The sequence below is a fragment of the Protomyctophum bolini genome (assembly GCF_963924005.1).
Source record: "Protomyctophum bolini genome assembly, chromosome: 11".
Classification (NCBI taxonomy): domain Eukaryota; kingdom Metazoa; phylum Chordata; class Actinopteri; order Myctophiformes; family Myctophidae; genus Protomyctophum; species Protomyctophum bolini.
The window spans coordinates 30,799,130-30,820,997 of record NC_137872.1 but is presented as its reverse complement, the minus strand read 5'-3'; the positions used below and the strand labels follow the sequence as shown (position 1 = coordinate 30,820,997).

General features: G+C 42.0%; 1 protein-coding gene across 1 annotated transcript in view; it reads left to right on the top strand.

The window, feature by feature from the left end:
• Window positions 1–1,741: 1,741 nt before the first annotated feature.
• shisa9b (shisa family member 9b) overlaps window positions 1,742–21,868 on the top strand; it is a gene marked incomplete at both ends in the record, with an annotated part of 30,854 nt that continues 10,727 nt past the window's right edge. Inside the window, 3 exons of the mRNA XM_080775131.1 lie at window positions 1,742–2,412; window positions 8,045–8,148; window positions 17,364–17,495. Coding sequence (XP_080631257.1) covers window positions 1,742–2,412; window positions 8,045–8,148; window positions 17,364–17,495 — 907 coding nt within the window. The remainder of the gene's footprint in view (window positions 2,413–8,044; window positions 8,149–17,363; window positions 17,496–21,868) is intronic.

Genomic DNA, 21,868 nt, shown 5'->3' with positions numbered 1-21,868 from the left:
AGTTTCCTCTAATTTAAGCTCTGTCTGTCAGAGCACAATTGCCGCTCTCTCGTCTGGCCACCTGCTCCCAGCCTCCCTCCCTCCGCCCCACAGTATATGAGACAACATAAGAAATGGCCCAGAACTTTATTGGCACCTGCAGGAGAGTGGCGATCAGGCAGCCCTCCCTCGGTATCACAAATCACTCAACGACTCAGACCCTTTTTCATGCAGGTTTATAACTTCTTATACAATCGGGGTGGTTGTATTATTTTGTCCACCTGCTCTTCTGTTGAGCCATTTAGATCGTGTCAAAGGTCATGTAGAACCTAGACATGTTCTGACTGACACAAATGCTGACCTGATGGACAAGATTCAATTCGTCTCCCTGAGAAAGCAGACAGGCTCTATTTGCTCAATGGTAGAATAACCAAATGTCAGCAGCACACGGTGTGAATGATAATCAATCAAGTGTGACGGTCTTATAATAATCAACAACACTTATTCCTCACTCTGTTCATGCTTAATTAGCATGCGTCTACAGCTCCTGCAGCACGTTGGACTAATTAGACTATGCAAGAAGATGTCATCTTGAGAATGAGGCTGAGCTCATGTAAAAGATGCATGTGCTATTAATGCTGACATGAGTGATTCAGAATGTAAACATCCAATTTACTGTCACTGACATGGAACCAACAGTCAGTTGATAAACATCTCAGCTTCATGGAAATGTAAAAGTCGAGGAAGTTAATTAAGCTGTTGCTGTATACTGATTCACAAACTCACTCACATCTGGGCAAATGGGAACATTGATTTTCTGATTCCTTACACAATACCCTTTCCAAAAATGTATAGTTATGCAAATCTTCAAAAAAAATCAGACAAAAATACATAGTGGGACTCACTAAATGTAAAATGAAACCAAATGCATGGACCCTTATGGGCCCATTTGGTTTCATTTTACACTCTCAATTAGTTAAAGTCTAAGGGTCCATTTGGTTATGAAACTATTTGGGGACCACTTGGAACCTCCTCAAAGACCACTAGTGGTCCACTGGTTGAAAACCGCTGGTAGCCTATATGTACGATATTGTAGCCTATACAGTGAATAATAACCTAGGGCTAGGAATGGCCCCTGTCTGACAGGTGTATATGAACTGAAGTATTGTAAATTTCACATCATGTAGGCCTACTTGTACAGTAAGTTATAATTCCGAGCAGAAATTGATTACCGATAATTAATTAATACTAATATAATTAATTTAAATATTTAGGCCTAATTATTAACTTCCTCCTCTCTCCCCCCACGCCCACCCCCAGTCTATCTTTATCTCTCTCTCTATCTCTCTCTCTCTCTCTCTCTCTCTCTCTCTCTCTCTCTCTCTCTCTCTCTCTCTCTCTCTCTGTGTGTGTAGAGTCAGACTACGCGCACGCACAAGCAGGTCTACTTTGTTTTTGAGCAGTCCGATATAGTCGATCCGTTCCATTTGTCACAGTTCCTAGAGAAGAGAGCATCCAACAATAAAGGGCTCTGAAAAGCGACAATAAAGCCAGCAGCAGCACCGCTCACAGGGACCTGTGGAAACTTATGTTTGTTTAGTCACGTTTTAACTGCTTTATTCCTCTTTATAATTAGACGTAAATATATACGGCTATATACGCGATCAAACACAATGCGCGTGGTGGAAGTTGCAGGAATCATCAGGAGGATAATTATTCATCTGTGGTGGATGATGATGCTGATGCGGCCATCAGCGGACTCATGAGCGCTCCTCCTCGGCATCACATCTCGTCCTTTAATCGGTGCAAGAAAGAAGAAGTGGACCGACTCAAAGTGTGTGTGTGCAGACTATCTGCCCGGTGCACGACATTAATGATGACGACGAGAGGCGCAGAGCTGTTGCTCTGTGGCTACTTTCTGGTCAAAGTTCTGGTGCAGGTGTGCGACGCGCAAGGTGAGCCGCGGGACAGCTTTTCGACGACGACAGATCAAGTGTCCCTCAACGACTCAAGCGACGAGGATGGAGAGAACAACAACTCCTCTTCCGAGAGTACCCCGGCGCTCACGGAGGACATGTGCCGCGGCTACTACGACGTCATGGGCCAGTGGGACCCCCCGTTCGTCTGCAGGACGGGGAGCTACCTGTACTGCTGCGGCACCTGTGGATTCAGGTTCTGCTGCGAGTTCCACAGCTCCCGGCTGGACCAGGCGAACTGCGGCAACTATGACACCCCGCCGTGGATCACCACGGCAGAGGCGCCTCCGCCGCTGTCGGCGGAGACGGTGGTGCCCGACGCGCTGAGCTCAAAGGAGAAGTCGAACCTCGTTGTGTATATCGTGTGCGGGATCGTGGCCATGATGGCAGTGGTCGGGATTTTCACTAAACTGGGCCTGGAGAAGACGCACCGGCCGCACAGACAAAATATGTCAAGGTATAGTTTCCCCTGGAGGCATCCTAATGGAAAAACAAATTGCAACAGAAAGTCGGAAACTCTTTCAACTTTCTTTGTTCCCATCAAAAGTCCTAAGAAAAGCCATAGAACATATAGAAAAATGCTCAAATATATATCAAGGGCCTGACAAGGGGGATTCTGAATCCATTGCAGGCATTATTGCATGGAGGCATGCTTAATTGCGGGGGGGACTCATGCAATATGGCAGTCTAATTAGACTCAAGTCAAATTCTATCTCGATTTGACTGCTCTGGTTGGTTGCCAATTAATTGTGGGCACGACTGTGTACACCTGTTTTTTTTGTTTGTTTTTCATAGGAAATAATTTGTGTAAATGGAGCAGAAGAGTATAGCCTATAGAAATCCTGGCTGCATGACTTGAACTAATTTATTTCCCAAACAGTGAGGTTTCTATTTCCGTTCTCTCGGGTTGTGTTGTGTTGCATGCATGGGATTCTGTGCACCAACTACACTATAGCAGATGGAGGATCAGACATTGTATTTAATATTGAGCATCTTGTTACCTTTAAGTATTAAACATCATTGCACATGATTGTATTGGATCTGGACCTCAATCAACCATTAGTGTATACCTGTACTGTACTGTACTGTACTGTACTGTACTGTACTGTACTGTACTGTACTGTACTGTACCTCTTTCATTGTCACTGCTGTTGCTGCTGCTATGACAGCACTTGTCTCATCCTGAGTGCCCACTGCCCATGAGGACTCTGCATGGCAGGGGTGTCGTCCTCCTTGAGTCAAGCTTGCGCTGCAGCCTGACAGCACACAGGCTGAAACAATCCCTTGCTTATGCCTGCCGATGTGAGGGTGATGAATGATGATGTCATGTCAGGGTGGCTGAGTGGCTGAAAGAGGTATAGGTGCTTAATTGGGGTGAGCAGGTGAGCAGGTGGGCCACGACACCTCCAAAGGGCTCAACATAGCGACATCCGGTCTCCCAAGTGTGCTATACTCTCCACTCCAAACCCTTCTACCCCTCGGTCAACTTGAGGTCATCTCGTTTGATGTTCTTTCAGAGCCCAGATGTCGTCCCTCCTCTTACTCCAGAGCCACTGACCCGTTCAGCAGCACCGGAGAGGGCTGTGTGAGTGATGGAGAGGGCTGTGTGAGTGATGGAGAGGGCTGTGTGAGTGATGGCTTGACGTTGGGCCTGGCCTCCGTTTCTTAAGGAGCCGCCTGGTAGTTGACTTGTCTACGAAGCCTCTACAACTTCCACTGGGCCGACGTGGCGTTTCAGGTTTGCCGGAGATGGACGGCGAGGGAAAGTAGGGTCTTCGCCATAGCATTGGCTACAACATGACGACACGCCGTGGTGGTCACATCACATCTCTCGGTTTTTACTAACCACCATTTCGGTGGTCACTTCTTCACCCGAAAACTGGACTATGAATATGCCTTTAGGCTCAAAATGGGGCGGAGACCACCACTTTTCCAACCCGGAAGAAGGGGTGAAATCCACTGTCTTGCTTTACTTTCCGTGAGACAGCCTTTGCTCACATTAATGCGCACTACTCTCCACACAGTATATAGAGTGTGTACAATTACACCTCCCGAAATCCTAGTAACGGAAGCTGACGAAAATATATTTTAAAATATCTGTATATTTGTAATTTCCATTTCTGCTAAGCAGCAAGCTATACTTGCTTAGGTTATTTTTTATTTAAATTAGGATACATTTGCAAGACTATAAAGATGAAAGGGGGGAGGAGGCCTCACGTCCGCTTTATATTTTACTCACGATCAGAGCTTCCTCACTCCAGACTGTATGACCGGAAGCATTTGAAAGTAGTTGTGGGAGGCAACAGTCTGGCCATACGAGACTAGTATGGGGTCATCACCAAAGTAGAAGTGTTGGTCTGACAGCTTCTGATATGCTCCTACTGATGCAGAAATCAAGCCAAAACAATCAAGTCATCAGTGTTAGTACAAGCTTACTGTTTCTCATTTACGTATTGTTTAACCACAATGTATGTTGTAAATATTGGATTATTTAATTCAGTGCATATATTTAACATAATGCAGGGCAGGCAATGCAAACATATTAAGGAAAAATTACAGAGAATACGGTAATACACACCTAATTTCAGCTCACTGATTGCATAAGCCATTGTTGGTGAGACACTGGAGAGGGACAGACAGACATAATTTGCAAACAGAAGTATCTTGCAGCATTTGGCAAGCATCAGCCACAGTATTGGGCAGTGTTATGACTAATTCACAACAACAATTAAAATAAAACTCTGCCTATTATGATGCATAGTATATTCTCTGAAAAATTGTGTTTATTATAATCTGTGTAAATTGATGTCTCTCCAATATCCATCCTAAATGTATATTGTATGTATATATACCACTGCAATAGCCTAGGAGGCTATAGTACTACTACTTTAGTAGTACTACTAATTTAGTAGTACTACATATACCCTGTACAGAGTACAGGTATAGGCATACTGTTCTGGCAGTCTAGAGATGAGATTCTATATTTAGGTGGAATGAAAGTGGATTTACCTCTGAAAGGGGTGGGCCCGTGCTCATAGTTGATACAATGTTGGTCACGGCTGAGTAGAGTTTTGTTGTAGCTGGGGGGATGATGACAATGTCACCCCTTTATCTGCACACTGGCTCCTAAAGGCTTTCATGAGGATTATGATATTAGACATTTGTTTTTGGAATTAATACCATGTCATCATGTCTTACCGTTATACTGCGATTTTCTATATTTTACAGAGGTGCATACGTTTGTTAGACCAACAGTCCCACAGTCATTAGTCAGACAAACCCATGCTGAAATCACCCGTGCTGCGGGTTAAAAAAATCACCCGTGCTGCGGGTTAAAAAAATCACCCGTGCTGCTGGTAAAAAAATCACCCGTGCTGCGGGTTAAAAAAATCACCCGTGCTGCGGGTTAAAAAAATCACCCGTGGCTTCCTGTGAGGTTAGGGTTAGGGGAGGGTGTACCTCGGAAATCCTGGTGTGTCTGATGAGCATGTAGATTGCTATTTGGCATACAAGTGTGTAGTGTAGGCCAGGGTATATTATAACATTGCCATCATTAGATCCCCACAAACTCACTATAGTCAGGCTAAAAATACATAGTGCCTGTCTATGGGGAGGGTGTATTATTAGGACTATACTTTTGCTCTTGTTTACAATTTGCAAAATACACAGTGTATATTGCATAATGTAAACAAGATCAAAGGTTGAAAAAAGTTGACAGTTTTGGTCTAAGGGTGGTGCTAGTGGCAAGGCCATGGGGTAACCAAACATAATCCACTCTGCCAATTAGATTATGAGATTGCAAAATTAACAGTTTGGCAGTCTATAAACACTAGTGCTGTATTACAGATGACTACAATCTACTTTTTGCAATTTGAACTGGTTTGTCCTCGCCTCCACATCTACAGTATGTACTTCATCATCAGTGCCCCAAGGCAGCTCCATCTCACACCATTATGCCCCCCAGTCCACTTCAGGCCTCCTGCATGCTTTCGGAAGCATCAGAGGTCATCTGAAGAGTGTGACAGGAGCCCCCCCCCCCCAGTCTTTCTATACCAAACCCCTATATGACGGCACATTCAGCCTCTGCTGGGAGTTTATCATGCAGTGTGAGTGTGTTTAACCTGTTTAAGCCCAGCATGTACTCCGCTTCCTCCGCCAACCAAGCTGACTACTTTAGAATGACTCCTCATAGGAAGCATGAGGTCAGTCCGCTGCCCCCCCCCCCCCCCAGGTTGGCAGAGGAAGTGTAGCGTCTAGGACTACATTAGATAATTGACACTGGGTGAAAAAATGGGTTACAAAAATCGTGGGATAAAAATGATTAAGGAAAAAAAGAAGGGCCCGTGGTGAGGCGCCTATAGGCTAGTGGTCCAGGCGCATTCCACATATAGTCCCCTTCATGATGACCTTTGCTGCATATCTCTCTCTCTCTTTTTCCTGTCATTCTTCACTTGTATAGATCTATCAATATAGGCAGAAAAGCCAAAAACAAATCTTTGAGAAAACAAATGAAAAAAAAACAAGGGCCTGTGGTGGTGGGTTTCGTCAAGTCGTGAGGGATTCACAGCCTACAGGACTACAAAACTTTTGTGACAGAGTTCAGGACTGTGTTTGACCACGACACCCAGGGGCAGGGCTCTAGCTTGGTGGCGGATTATGCCACAGAGTTCCACATTCCTCGCAGGCCGTTTTAATTGGAGCGTGCACTGTACAGCCCTTTCCACTGGGACTTGGGTGAGGCTATGAAGGACACCCTGGCCTATGCTATCCGAGAGGGAGAGACCCTCCACCCTGAACCAGCTCTTCTCTCTCTCTCTCTCTCTCTCTCTCTCTCTCTCTCTCTCTCTCTCTCTGTCTGTCTCTCTCAATTTCCAGTGAATCACTGCCTGGAAGTTCCGTCAACCCTCCTAACATCCACAGGGGAGCAGCCTCTGCAACACGGCCGAATCAGCTTTACTTCCAACGGGTTGTTTAACTCTGGGGGAGAGCGAGCATCAAAGGACTACACAAACTTTGTATGCATTGCGCCAGCTCAGTGCACACTGACAATTCCTGTCCAATCTTGCCGCCCAGAGTGTCCTCTGCCCGGACAACAAAACACACTGGGTTTCCGTATGAGTTGTCTGGTCACTTCCCAGACCCTCATCTGCACAGTGAGGTTCTACGTCTCTCTCGCCGGTCGTGCAAGGTCAGACGATCACCATTCCAGCTCTTATTAACCTCCAAGGCCTAAGAGAGCTTTGTTGATCTCCAATGGGCGCACAGGGTGGGACTCCCCGTCTCTCCAACGAAGATACCTCTCCTTCGCTGTGAACGGCCACACATTGGTCCCATGGTCCCATCACACATACAGAAATGCTTGCTCCACAGCACATCTCAGCACAGCTGGTCACCCATCTTTACACCTGCCCCTCATCTCAAAACACCTCCAAACTCTACAAGAACCCGGTCTGCATGCTACTTGTGGCCCGAGCTTAACATTGTAGTCAAGTAAACGTCAGCCTCCATAGCTTATCAGTGTTTGTAGTGCCATCAAATTGTGTTATCGCCGACAGCCTGAATAACTTCACGCAGTTACAGCAACCGCCTTGTTGGTTCCCTGTGAGCACTATCACTTATCCAGCTTCTCCTCTCCTTCTCTGCAGTTTTCTGGCCCAGTCATGGCAGCCAGCAGGGCCCTCGCCCCACTTCAAGCTCACCCCCCAGTTTAGTTGCTCATCTTTTGTTAGGGTTTGTTAGATGTTTAGCTATATAACCAAGTGATCAGCAAGTTTCGGCCTGAATACCTACTGTATGCTAGATGCCTTCACAGGCCCACGATAATACTACTTAGTCATTCCACGGTAATATTGAGACAGTTTTGGTGATATCACGATAACGACAATGTGGTTACATTACATCCCTAGTATCTAACCGTTCTTGGAATACATGTGAGCATTGACATATTAGCAATAAACAATAGTTTATGATGAAAGCAAAGCAACTGGCATGGCCATTATACATGAATTGTTTAAAATGATAATTTAACGATTCGTTTTTTTGTATTAAACTGATCATGACCGCTTTCTTTGAATGAACTGTTTCTCCAGGGTTCTTGCCCAGGTGATGCGGCATCCCGAGCACTCTGATGACATCGGAATGCATAGGCAGCCCTATGAGACCATGCAGACCAGGGGATCAGTCAACAGTCTTCGTAAGTTGTATTTAATTGTAGTCATTATTAGGCTGTAACTGTAACAGTGTCATTTATAATATAACAGGGATTGTCACACCTGCAGCATAGTAATAGCAGTGAGTGATACACAAGACCAATTTGGGGCAGTACAACACGGCCCATGGATTTGCCACAGAACCGTTCCTTTAAACACATACTGTAAGACGTTTGCATTGGAATGGCCTTTCCTCCATAGCTTTGTTATACAGTATATTGTGTGCAAGTAGAAAATGGCCTTAATAATGGTGGCACGCCGCACTAGAGGAAACCATGGAGTCATACAATATGTAGTTACACAGCAAATTCCATGGGAATCTAGCTAAGTGGTCCATCCATACATTTTCCATGTTGTCCCCTATTATAGTAATCTCTTCCATTACCGCCTACTGTTCATCATCAGCACATTTCACGACTATTTTGTTAACAGTACACGTAATGGGGTGAAAACATACAGAAATCCGGGTCAACTCCACTGGCTGAGGTAATATAGACTTGCGATTCTACAGTATAAATGATTATACTAATGCCAAGAAGGACGACAATAAAACATTTACAGAACACGACACATTTCTTTGCCTTTCCTAATTAGATGCTCTAGATGAGAGGAGGCATGATAATCCTGGGGGCTGGTAAAGCAATTAGTTATGTCTTCAGCAAGCACTTAACATACCGTGGCAATTAATAATAATTATCATCAGCAACTTAGCTAATGTTAATATTGGTGTCTTAGAATCCATAATCTCCCGTCATCTTAGAATTCACCAGCAGATAATTTGTTTCAAATGTTCTGACCTATTTTAATGTAATGTTTCAGTTAGAAGGTAGGTTTCTTTCTACAGGCAGGTGTGAATTTCACTCGTGTTTATTGATAAGTGTGATCGAGAAAAATCCCATACAACCACAAAAACTCACTGTTCCCAGCTCCATTTTCTTTGTTTTTAGGAATATCTTTTAAAATAATATGCACGTTTATTTTTGCCACTCTATGATAGGGCCCACCCCCATGATATCTATTTGTCTTTTTGTTGTTGTTGTGAAAAGTCATAATTAAATATTAAAGAAGAGTAACTCAAAATGCCATCGAAATATGTTTTATGGAATATTTTACATTTTTAGGGATAGTGTGAAAAAAATGTAATGTTCTAGGTTTAATATATATATATATATATTATATATATATTACAAAAAAACCTTATTCTGAATCTTAGTTATGGAAATAGTTTTCTATGGTTTGAGTAAGGATTCCCCTCTATTTCCTGGATTAGCTACAGGTTGCTGCATTGCCCATAGAATTATTTAAAATGTATTTGATGACATTCTGTTTGAATGTGCACATTTGAATTAATGTTATGACTCATTTCACTGAAGTCCACAGTCCACACATGGAGTGTGTGATAGTGCATAACCTATTGTACCATCATGATACCATGGTAACTAGCACGCACAGACCGAAAAAAAAAAGGTAACTAGACAAATATCCTATAGAGCAATGTGTGTCAGGGATAAGGAGATAAGAAATGCATACAGTACATGCATTTTGTGGCCATTGGGGAAGTTATTGTAATACTCTGGTCAGGTAACATGGACATTCATGTTCATAGAGGTAGGAAGGTGGGAGCTTTTAGCAGATGTTGGTTACAAATTACAGAGGGTATGTTGAAGATGTCACATCTTCAACATACGCGGAAAGTATGAGGGAATGCATTACTGAGTGGCGGCAAAAACCTACTTTCTGCAGGCCTTGACAGCGCCCATACATCCAAACAGAAAAGTCCTGCATTAAACGACGTTAAACAACGTTAAACTCACTTTGCCACTCGATTTGCCACTCACTATGCATGTGCATACTCTCTATTATAACGTTTGATTCATCATGCTTGGAATATATCATATTCAGGCGGGTCAGGTTAACTTCATTAGATGTGTTTTCGAACCTCAGCCAAAAATCGTGCCACATTCATCGTGTTTGTTTACCAATGGAAACCACAATGACCCATTCTTAACCCTAACCTGAACACATTCATTCAACTCACACCACAAGCCTCTCGCTGAACAGTGGGCACTGCTGTGCCTTTTGTTCTCGCTTTTGTCCCTGAGCTGCTTTCATTCGACACACAAAACCCAATAACACGTTGTACCTTTGTATATAAACGACAGTGGTGGAAAGTAACTAAGTACATTCACCCATTTAGACCTATAAGGACGATTCTACAAATGCCTTCTGAAATCCTGACAGTTTTCTTGAAAAACCCATGTTTCTACAGTATGTCGGTCGTTCTCAAACATTTTCATGTCAAGGACCCCCAAAAATATATGTAATTGGCCGCCGACCCCCATCTGAAAATATGTTGTTCCAGGGACCCCCCCCCCAACCCCCCAGAAGCAAAGATTTGAGCACCACATTTTCACGATTTTTCAAAAATAGCAGATCTACAAGCTCGTAGCACGGCACTCTGTGCTGCGCTATGAGCTTGTAGATCGGCTATTTTTCAATAGCTAAAGTTTAACATAATCCTTAAAACACCAAAATGGGTTCCCGTCCTGAATGGGTTAATAAGCACTGTACTTAAGTACCAGTATTTATTACTTCTACTCCACTACATCTCAGAGGCAAATATTGTATTTTTAATCCACCACGGCAGAGGTTTTCAACAGGTGGTCCGTGGACCACTGGTGGTCCGTGAAGGTATTGTATGTGGTCCCTGACCATGCAAAGTTGCGAAACAGAGTGCACTAAATGCCCTGGTGATGTATGATGACACGTCAATGTTACACGAAAAAAGTACAAAAACATGCACATCCAACCCAAACTTGGGCAGGTGCCGAGCAGCGAGTAGTATACGCTCGGAGACGCTCGCACAACGTGGGCTCCGATGCTGTGACAAGTGCCTTTATTTGCACAAATAGGTGACTGTAACTGACACGTCAATGTTGTCATTTACTGGAAAGTTGGATGTCAAGAACTTCCACAGTTGTACGGGAAAGTGTACGCCCCCATACACTGTACGGGATTGACTGGTTGAGTCACCATAACCAGTAAGACGCGCAAACGCGGGAAGCGAACGCAGCTCGTACATATTTGGGTTTTGGACGTATAGCTGCTTTGACCTATACTTCCCATGGTAGCAGTTCCTGGGATGGGCGTTGCCAAGCGGCAGTATTCGGTGATCGGTTCAACTTCACACCAACCAATCAAAATAGTAGCAAAGCAGATGACATCGTTAATGTGGCTAACCAAACAAACACAGCCAACTACATGGACGCACGTTGTGAGGCAAATGCAGTGCAGACATTTAGAGGGCAGGTGCTCAAGTGAAAAAAGGGCACCTTGTGCAGCGCGTGGAACCGGCCGGTTGCCTTAATAGTGTGAAATGTATAGATTTTGGGGCATAAATAACATATTAGAAGCTTTTTTTTAATCAAGAATGGATCAATGTCACCATGGTCCACATACTGTAGTGTACACTGTACAAAAAATAAAATAAAGAAAAGTTTCTTTCTTCTTTCTTCTTTCTTTCAAAGGGACACATTGCTGTCCAGAGGGCAAGGGCAGGTGGTGCTCTAACACCCCCTAGTGTCTATCTGTGCACAACACTGGGCAGATGTGAATGTGAAGCGTGTCTTCCATCTGGCGGTTGTCAGGTTGTTATTTTCCCCTCTTCAGGGCACCCGTTTGACGTTTGATCACTGAGTCACAATATGCCTTTTGGGGAGTGAGACAACATGAAACTGTCCTCTTTCTGTGTCCTGGGCTACACTGCACTGCCTACCATTACTCATATCGCTGTCCTGGTGGCCTGCTTGTGTGTACAAAGGGCAAAGTGTGGCCTGCTTTTACTCTAGGCAGGCAGCCAAGGATCAAAGTCACCTCTCACTGCTAGCTCTCCAGTGGTGTATCCCGCTTCCTCACTGACTGAAAGATGTATTTCAATAAGGTTGGTTATAACAGTAATTAAATTAAATTCTAACTTTGTTCCAGACACTTAGGGGGTCCATAGAATAACAGAGGTCATGAGGAATAGCAGACAGACAGCAGGCAGACAGTACAGTTAACGTGTGGTTTTATCAAGACAACTATTAACTTGTGAACTTATGCCCAGGCTGCAGCCTGCCTTATTTCTGCAGTCCCAAAGTAACTTAACAAGGTGCTTAGCTTAGTGTAGCTCATTTATTTTAGACCAAGCAAGGTTACTAACCCTATCCCTAACCCTAACCCTAACCATGGGGCCACAGGGTGAGTCTTAACCGGCCACGTAGTCGGACGTATGTACTAACGGGATGTCGGACTAATGAGCAGTCCCCGTTTCCTCTATCAGATTCCTACCACAAAGGGCATGCGAATTCGTGGACAATAGGACATACAGAGGGACATTGTAGTTTTTCTTTTGGCAGAGTGAGATAGTTTTCTCCACTCTTTGATACTATATATACCTCAATTATTGTCAAGTCTTCTTTGAAGGTTTTGAGTTTTGACACTACTTCACAATTTCACCATAGGACGGTCCTGTGTCTGCTCAAACTGTAAGTGTAACCATGCCAGAGCCATGATGGATATAGGTAGTGATGTCTTGCCAGTGTATGAACTAGTTGAACCCTTGTTCTGACATGTTGCCTATCAGGCTATCAATAAGATTACATTCAAGACACCAGTATGGTGTCCTGGGCTACACTGCCAACCATTACTCTCATATGCCTGTCCTGGTGGCCTGCTTGTGTGTATAAAGGGCAAGTTTGGAAGTGTGGCCTGCTTTTACTCTAGGCAGGCAGCCAAAGATCAAAGTCACCTCTCACTGTTAGCTCTCCAGGGGTGTATGATGTCCCGCTTCCTCACTTACTGAAACATGCACCAAGTCTCTGTCTGTGTATAATCCACGTAACTCGAGAACCGTTCGCCCCACCGACTTCAAATTCGACACACGCGTGCCACACCACCGCAGGGGGTGCAGTGGCCGGTGTCGAGTCGGCCGGACCCAGAACCGCCCCAAAAAGGCCTCTGCCCAGGGGCCTGCCCAGGGTCCATATATGGAGCTGGCCTGACATCATTCTGACATCTGCATAGACTCCATATTTGGGCATGCCTGACAAATAACTCTATATATGGGCATAAAAGGGACACAGACATAATATCTGGATGGGGCATGCATTTCCAACTTGCATCGTTCCAAGTAGGCCAGTGCCCAACAGACCGCTGTAGAGGCCCCACGGGCACCGCTCTAGTTTCAATAAGGATGTAAGTGTAGCTTCATGTAGTCCAACTGCCACATTCACGCACATGTAGGCAATCTGAATTCACGCGTATTAAGCGGCACTACAGTATGTACTTTTATATTTAACTTTAATTTGAACCATATAGCACATTATGTCCCGCGAAAAAAAATCAGTTCAATTTGTAAGTAATAACAAACACCCTTCCACAACTTTATAGACTCAGGGCGGTCCCTGAGACACTTGACTATATTTATGACTATATGCACCGTATGCTAACATTGTATTTTAGAGAGCGCTTGTTTTACACTGCCGGCTACTACCTACTAGTAGTAGGAAGTAGTGGAACACCTGAGGGTAAGGGCTTTCTTACATTCTAATAGTCAGAAAACCCCATTCTGGCAGCCAGCTCGGTAGCGTGCCTAGCGTGTTAGGTTTAGGCATAACCACTTGCAAGCGGTCCAAATGACTCTGACAACATATAATCACAAGACGATTTTTGAACTCGTCACCTACGGAGCCAATATCCTGTACAGGGAGATAGGAGATATCCAGGTACAAACATCAAACACATAAGAGAGGTTTCCCTATTTATCGATTGTTTCATATGAGGACCGCCCGATGATACATATCATCAGGTCTGGGAATGCCCATATATGGACCCTTTTTAAATGTATTATTATGATTCTTTATTGACGTCTTCGGGCTGGGTAGGGCTAATTAGAAGGGCCTTTGGCCAGCCCAGTTAGGGCCGGGCCTTCTTTTTCGGGCCTGTTGAGAACTCTAGTTTTCGCCGGCTGCCAGGCGTGGCATATATGGAGTGTGTCACGAGGCGTGACAGACTGACTGACATAAAATGCAGGTTTTCATAGTAAACTAAACGTATGAAGTGCACCGCTACACCCTATGAAGAGCACCGCTACACGTTGTTCGCTAGTTCCTGTAAAGACATGCTTATTTTAAGACAAAAGTCTCAAACATCAGCGTATCACATCACTAGCCAGACAAAGCAGGGACATAGAGACATATGGTTAATGTTATTTGTGTCCAAAGTGGCTGCCGATAGGCGACCCAACATTACATAGTGCCGGACGCCGGTTTAATCAAGTATTACCCTTGCAGACAATCTCACTGATTGTCTGCAGTGAGAAGAGCAGCTGGCTCTTGGCTGGATTGTCGCTTATTTTATTTACGGTCAGGGTATAACAGGATAGTATACTGGTATACAGGTATATAAAACACATATATACTATACTAATGGAGTTGGATTTTTGTATGCGTTAATGGAGCACATATTTTGTACTGTATGTGATTTGGAAGCATTGAGGAGAGCTTTGAAGCCAATTCATTTTCACCACTAATATGAAAGTAGGCTGGCCTGTAAATAGGAGCAGCCTTCTCCTTGTACCATTTATTTCAGGGCATTCAGCTCAGCTCCCAAAATACTCAAGTGTAAATGTTTTATGAGTTCCATGGAGGTATCATCCATGTGTGGCGTTAACTCGCTTTATCCTTACGAGTCCCCACAAATGGCCTACTTTCCATTGGGGGACATGGAAAAGTTCTGACTTTGACCACAAAACAACACCGCAGGAGAGATTTTCATAAAGTCAGTAAAATGATGAATTGACTCCTCAGTTTTAATTATTGCGCAATATGATACTCCAGATAAATGAACTACTTTATATAGTCTTTCTGGGATTCTGAACCCGATAGCAGTTTAGACATCCTGAGAACAACAAAGTATATCCCACATGTAAATATATTTGTTTATATATTTTGCAATAAATCTGCTTAATAGAGTTAAGAACTATACTTTGAAAGGGTCAGGGTTACGGTCACTGACATGTGACAATAATCTGCAAACATAGCCACAATCTGCATACAAAGACTATGTTTAATTGTCTGATGAAGAAAACGTCACCTTTAGTGTTAATACATTATCCATCAGAACAAGGTCAGCGGTGGCCTAAGGGTTAGAGGAGTGCCCTTGTTGCCGGTTCGATTCCCCGGAGGGGCAGGAAAAATCTGGGTCGGGAAGTACCCTTGAGCAAGGCACTGAACTGCTCCAGTGGAGCTGCTTAGTGGCCAACAGTCAAGACTGTGGTTGTACTGGTCAGCTCCCAGGTTTTAAGCTAGGTTTCAGCTACTACCCTGGGTAAAGAAAGAATAAGAACCAGTGTGCTTTATGTTAACAGTTCAGGACTCAAAATATATTTTTGTTCAACGCAGCTTAACGTTCTGTGGCTCATCAAAATTAGACCAGCTGCAAGTTTACCCACTGCTCCATTGGTGGCAACTTAGAGTAGGTGACCCACAAAGACTCAATATAGGACACAAAGAGCTCAAAATAACAAGGCAAAATGAACAGTGATGAGGCTACAATAATTAACTACGGCAATAGCTAAAACTAAACAAATAACACGAAGCGATTTGTGAATGAGCAGGATTGTGCTATCCCATGACACTACACAAGTGCTGTATTGTTTTTGAAGAAGGTCGTCAGACAAAACTTGAGCCAGCTAGGATCAGTAAACTGTGGTCACTCCTTTTCAGATGTACGTTCTGTTCCTAAACTGAACAGACTTTACCACTTAAGCTTACTCAGAAATCTTTGAAAATGGACAATCTACAAGCTCACAACATGTGACTGTTCATCACTGTACTGCTGTGACCAAGACATGGAGGGGTGCGCACGAAGATCCAACACACCAATGGTCCGAAGCGTGGGGACATACGATGCGATGGTCCGACATGCGCTGCTCCCGTGCTTGCGGTTATGGTTAGGTTAGGGATTGAGATTTCGGATCAATAGTATGTCGGAACTAAAGCCTGTACCCGACATGGACACTCACAGACAGTAGGGCTGGTAAAAGAATATTCTAAATTGTGTGATTTTGTGTGATTTTACTGAATTCGAGCAGCGCACGCGCCGTCCCTTCCGCCGGTATCCTGTTTTTACAGAGGTTGCTTAAAGCAAACCAAATTTGTAATCATTGGTAATTATCAGCTCTATTTGTCACTGGTGTCAATTATCACATTTCACTGTAATTGTCCTGTCCCCTGTACCATGTTTACTTGTATTGTATTGTCTGTTTTTGTATGGACAGTTTCATCACCAGTTTTTAACAGCCTGCTCAGGGACTGATTAATGTCCCTGACGAATAAATCATTATTCAAATTTATTTGAATGAGTTGTTAGCAGTGTGAATTCTAATAAGATGTCCTAACGACCTTAGAAAATACAAGAGCTCAAACAAGAGTTGGCGTTGCTATATCAACCAAGTCCTTGAGGAGAAAAATGCATGCAGGCCCATGAAATGTTTGCTACCTTGATTAACCTTTTCATTTGGTTCTACCCATGAACTTCATGTCATTAGAGACATGCGGAGTCTATACTAGCTTTGTGATGCACTAGCGCTGGAACTGCTGCATAATGTCTGGCGCATCTTTTCATGAGACAACAGCGTTTCATGCTTCTTTCCAAAGTAATTAGCACAGCAAACTTTCTCCTTGACGACCTGTGGGAAATAAGGTCCTAATTAGCCCAAATAGCCCATATTCTACATTCATTATCATGTTTTTTTCATCGTACGCATTCTAGACAAGAAACAGTACCGGTACTCCCCTAAACTAATTTCACAGACAGTACAGTAATTAGATATATGTGTGTGTGTGTGTGTGTGTGTGTGTGTGTGTGTGTGTGTGTGTGTGTGTGTGTGTGTGTGTGTGTGTGTGTGTGTGTATGCGCACTGCTCTCCTCACCCTACTCAATACATGCTCCGATCAGAAAAACATGCTAGTTTTGGACGAACCCGGGCAAAATAGTTCAGTCAGCAGGATTGTGGGGGAACAAAAGGCCAGGAGAAGTTCTGAATGTCAAAATGTACTTGTCACCTCCCTTTCTGAATAAACAAACTAAAAGCACGTCTTGAGCTTAATTAACTCTTTAGTCTTTGTGTTTCACAACAACTTGTCTTCCATTTCAGTGGGCAGCCCGATGAACAATGCCAGTCCAAGATCGTTGTCGATAGCACAGCCGTACCCCACGTTGGGAGAGATCACTAGCCCCTATGAGTCTAGCAAGGATCTCAACAAGTATGCCTCGCTCAAGGCTGTAGGTAAGAGGTTCATGTATTTTATTTCCTTTTGAAAACGTCATGAAGTGTCAGTCCTGAACTGCTGGTTTTGTAATGTATTGTAATGTATACTGTAATATGTATCTGAATAATTGTGAGGGTCCATTTTTGCACTTTACACTTTCCTAATTAAATTATTTTAAACCTTGCATCCCTATTTAGGGCATGTCATTATAGGTGAAGATGTTCAAATTAGCGGATGTACCAACTCACAATATGTCGTGATGAGACGCGTTTTGAGGTTGTAGATCTGCTATTTCTCCTGCTTGACACTAACGTATGACGAGGTATATAGGGCTACAGTGGTTATTGGTTAAATCTGATGTGAAATGTAATGTATCTTTGATGAGTATTCTATTGCATTTGTGTGCAGTGTGTTTACACCTTAAGATGCAGTTTTCTTTATCCAGATAACCTACCTATACCCTGGTACACACTGCATTTTAACGTCAGCTGTAATTGGGACAACTTGGACCAAAAGCGGGAAAAGTCCCGTGGACAATGTGGTAGGCATAGTTGAGGAAAAGTACTTCACGTGTTGCTTCTATCTGATTTTGGTGTGCCGACTCCATTTCTGCTGTACATGACAACCTGCAACGCCACACAAACATTCTAAGTCCATGTTTGTGATTAGGAAAATAAGAAACTAAGTTGACGTTATAGTCTAATCCAGAAATTCATCACTTGTCATAAATACAGCTTTTCTTCATTGGCATAATTTGTATGAATTTCTAAATAAATAAGCTTCTAGCATCATACATGTTAGGCTGCTTGCCTTCAGTACACTACGCCTTCCCACTGGTCTATTAAACAAAATACTGTAAAAGATGCTAGACTACATTTGTTTTAGAAACACCGTAAAGTGACTATAATGTTAAATAGCTTATGTGAAGCCGTTTGGGAGTCGGGAGCGTATTTGTGATTGGCTATGCCCATTTACCTGCCCACTTGTAGCCAGCTGGGCGTGGAAAGTGAATGGTCCCATGCTACATAACTGTAGCATGGGACATACCACATAGTCTAATGAAAATCAGTCAAGGAGTTTTCCTGCTCACAGACAGACAAACAAACAAATGGCACCAAAAACATAACCTCCTTAGCAGAGGAAAACAAAAAAACTGGGACCCTTTAATTATTTCAATGGCATGTGGATTCTTATTTTGGACACATTTAGGAGAAATTGCAGTATGCCAACTTCCTCAAAAATGCCTGCAGGGTGACAGAATTTTGATGCTGACTAATGGTATACATTATACGGTATAATACGGGGGGGGGGGGGGGGGGGGGGGGGGAGATTTACTATTATCAAGCGATGAAACCTTCAACATAATGATTGAATGAAATCTACAGATTAGTTTGACGTCTATTCAAGAACACAAAGACCGGTGAAGGAGAAGAAATCATCCTGAAGAGAGTGGACGTTTCCTGTAATCATGATTGAATGTGGGTTAATTAACACTAATTTACTCAACTGGAGGAAGATGCATAACGTAACTGTTAAATGTTCTGCCGGCTGTAATTACCATTTACCTTCATCTCCATTCCTCCTCATTCTAACGCTCAGAGACTGCTGAGACACAGCTAGGATGTGTTTGACACTAATCAACATACGGTATTCAAATTCGTTTTTATTCATTTTTCAGTAACATATTGTAGATTCACCAAGTTCAGTTGGAATTGTCTAATTGGATAATACATTTTGCAGGCCATCAATTTCCAATATCAACGTAACTTCAACCTAACATTATACCAACGTAATATCAACGTAACTTCAACCTAACATTATACCAACGTAATATCAACGTAACTTCAACCTAACATTATACCAACGTAATATCAATGTAACTTCAACCTAACTTCAACCTAACATTATACCAACGTAATATCAACGTAACTTCAACGTAACTTCCACCTAACATTATGACAACGTAATATCAACGTAACTTCAACCATAACGTTATACCAACGTAATATCAATGTAACTTCAACCATAACGTTATACCAACATAATATCAACGTAACTTCAACGTAACTTCAACCTAACATTATACCAACGTAATATCAACGTAACTTCAACCTAACATTATACCAACGTAATATCAACGTAACTTCAACCTAACATTATACCAACGTAATATCAACGTAACTTCAACCTAACTTCAACCTAACATTATACCAACGTAATATCAACGTAACTTCAACGTAACTTCAACCTAACATTATGACAACGTAATATCAACGTAACTTCAACCATAACGTTATACCAACGTAATATCAACGTAACTTCAACGTAACTTCAACCTAACATTATGACAACGTGATATCAACGTAACTTCAACCATAACGTTATACCAACGTAATATCAATGTAACTTCAACCATAACGTTATACCAACGTAATATCAACGTAACTTCAACCATAACGTTATACCAATGTAATATCAACGTAACTTCAACGTAACTTCAACCTAACATTATGACAACTTAATATCAACGTAACTTCAACCATAACGTTATACCAACGTAATATCAATGTAACTTCAACCATAACGTTATACCAACGTAATATCAACGTAACTTCAACCTAACATTATGACAACGTAATATCAACGTAACTTCAACCATAACGTTATACCAACGTAATATCAATGTAACTTCAACCATAACGTTATACCAACGTAATATCAACGTAACTTCAACGTAACTTCAACCTAACATTATGACAACGTAATATCAACGTAACTTCAACCATAACGTTATACCAATGTAATATCAATGTAACTTCAACCATAACGTTATACCAACGTAATATAAACGTAACTTCAACGTAACTTCAACCTAACATTATGACAACGTAATATCAACATAACTTCAACCATAACGTTATACCAACGTAATATCAACGTAACTTCAACGTAACTTCAACCTAACATTATGACAACGTAATATCAACGTAACTTCTACCATAACGTTATACCAACGTAATATCAATGTAACTTCAACCATAACGTTATACCAACGTAATATCAACGTAACTTCAACCATAACGTTATACCAATGTAATATCAACGTAACTTCAACGTAACTTCAACCTAACATTATGACAACTTAATATCAACGTAACTTCAACCATAACGTTATACCAACGTAATATCAATGTAACTTCAACCATAACGTTATACCAACGTAATATCAACGTAACTTCAACGTAACTTCAACCTAACATTATGACAACGTAATATCAACGTAACTTCAACCATAACGTTATACCAACGTAATATCAATGTAACTTCAACCATAACGTTATACCAACGTAATATCAACGTAACTTCAACCTAACTTCAACCTAACATTATACCAACGTAATATCAACGTAACTTCAACGTAACTTCAACCTAACATTATGACAACGTAATATCAACGTAACTTCAACCATAACGTTATACCAACGTAATATCAACGTAACTTCAACGTAACTTCAACCTAACATTATGACAACGTGATATCAACGTAACTTCAACCATAACGTTATACCAACGTAATATCAATGTAACTTCAACCATAACGTTATACCAACGTAATATCAACGTAACTTCAACCATAACGTTATACCAATGTAATATCAACGTAACTTCAACGTAACTTCAACCTAACATTATGACAACTTAATATCAACGTAACTTCAACCATAACGTTATACCAACGTAATATCAATGTAACTTCAACCATAACGTTATACCAACGTAATATCAACGTAACTTCAACGTAACTTCAACCTAACATTATGACAACGTAATATCAACGTAACTTCAACCATAACGTTATACCAACGTAATATCAATGTAACTTCAACCATAACGTTATACCAACGTAATATCAACGTAACTTCAACGTAACTTCAACCTAACATTATGACAACGTAATATCAACGTAACTTCAACCATAACGTTATACCAATGTAATATCAATGTAACTTCAACCATAACGTTATACCAACGTAATATCAACGTAACTTCAACGTAACTTCAACCTAACATTATGAGAACGTAATATCAACATAACTTCAACCATAACGTTATACCAACGTAATATCAACGTAACTTCAACGTAACTTCAACCTAACATTATGACAACGTAATATCAACGTAACTTCAACCATAACGTTATACCAACGTAATATCAATGTAACTTCAACCATAACGTTATACCAACGTAATATCAACGTAACTTCAACCATAACGTTATACCAATGTAATATCAACGTAACTTCAACGTAACTTCAACCTAACATTATGACAACTTAATATCAACGTAACTTCAACCATAACGTTATACCAACGTAATATCAATGTAACT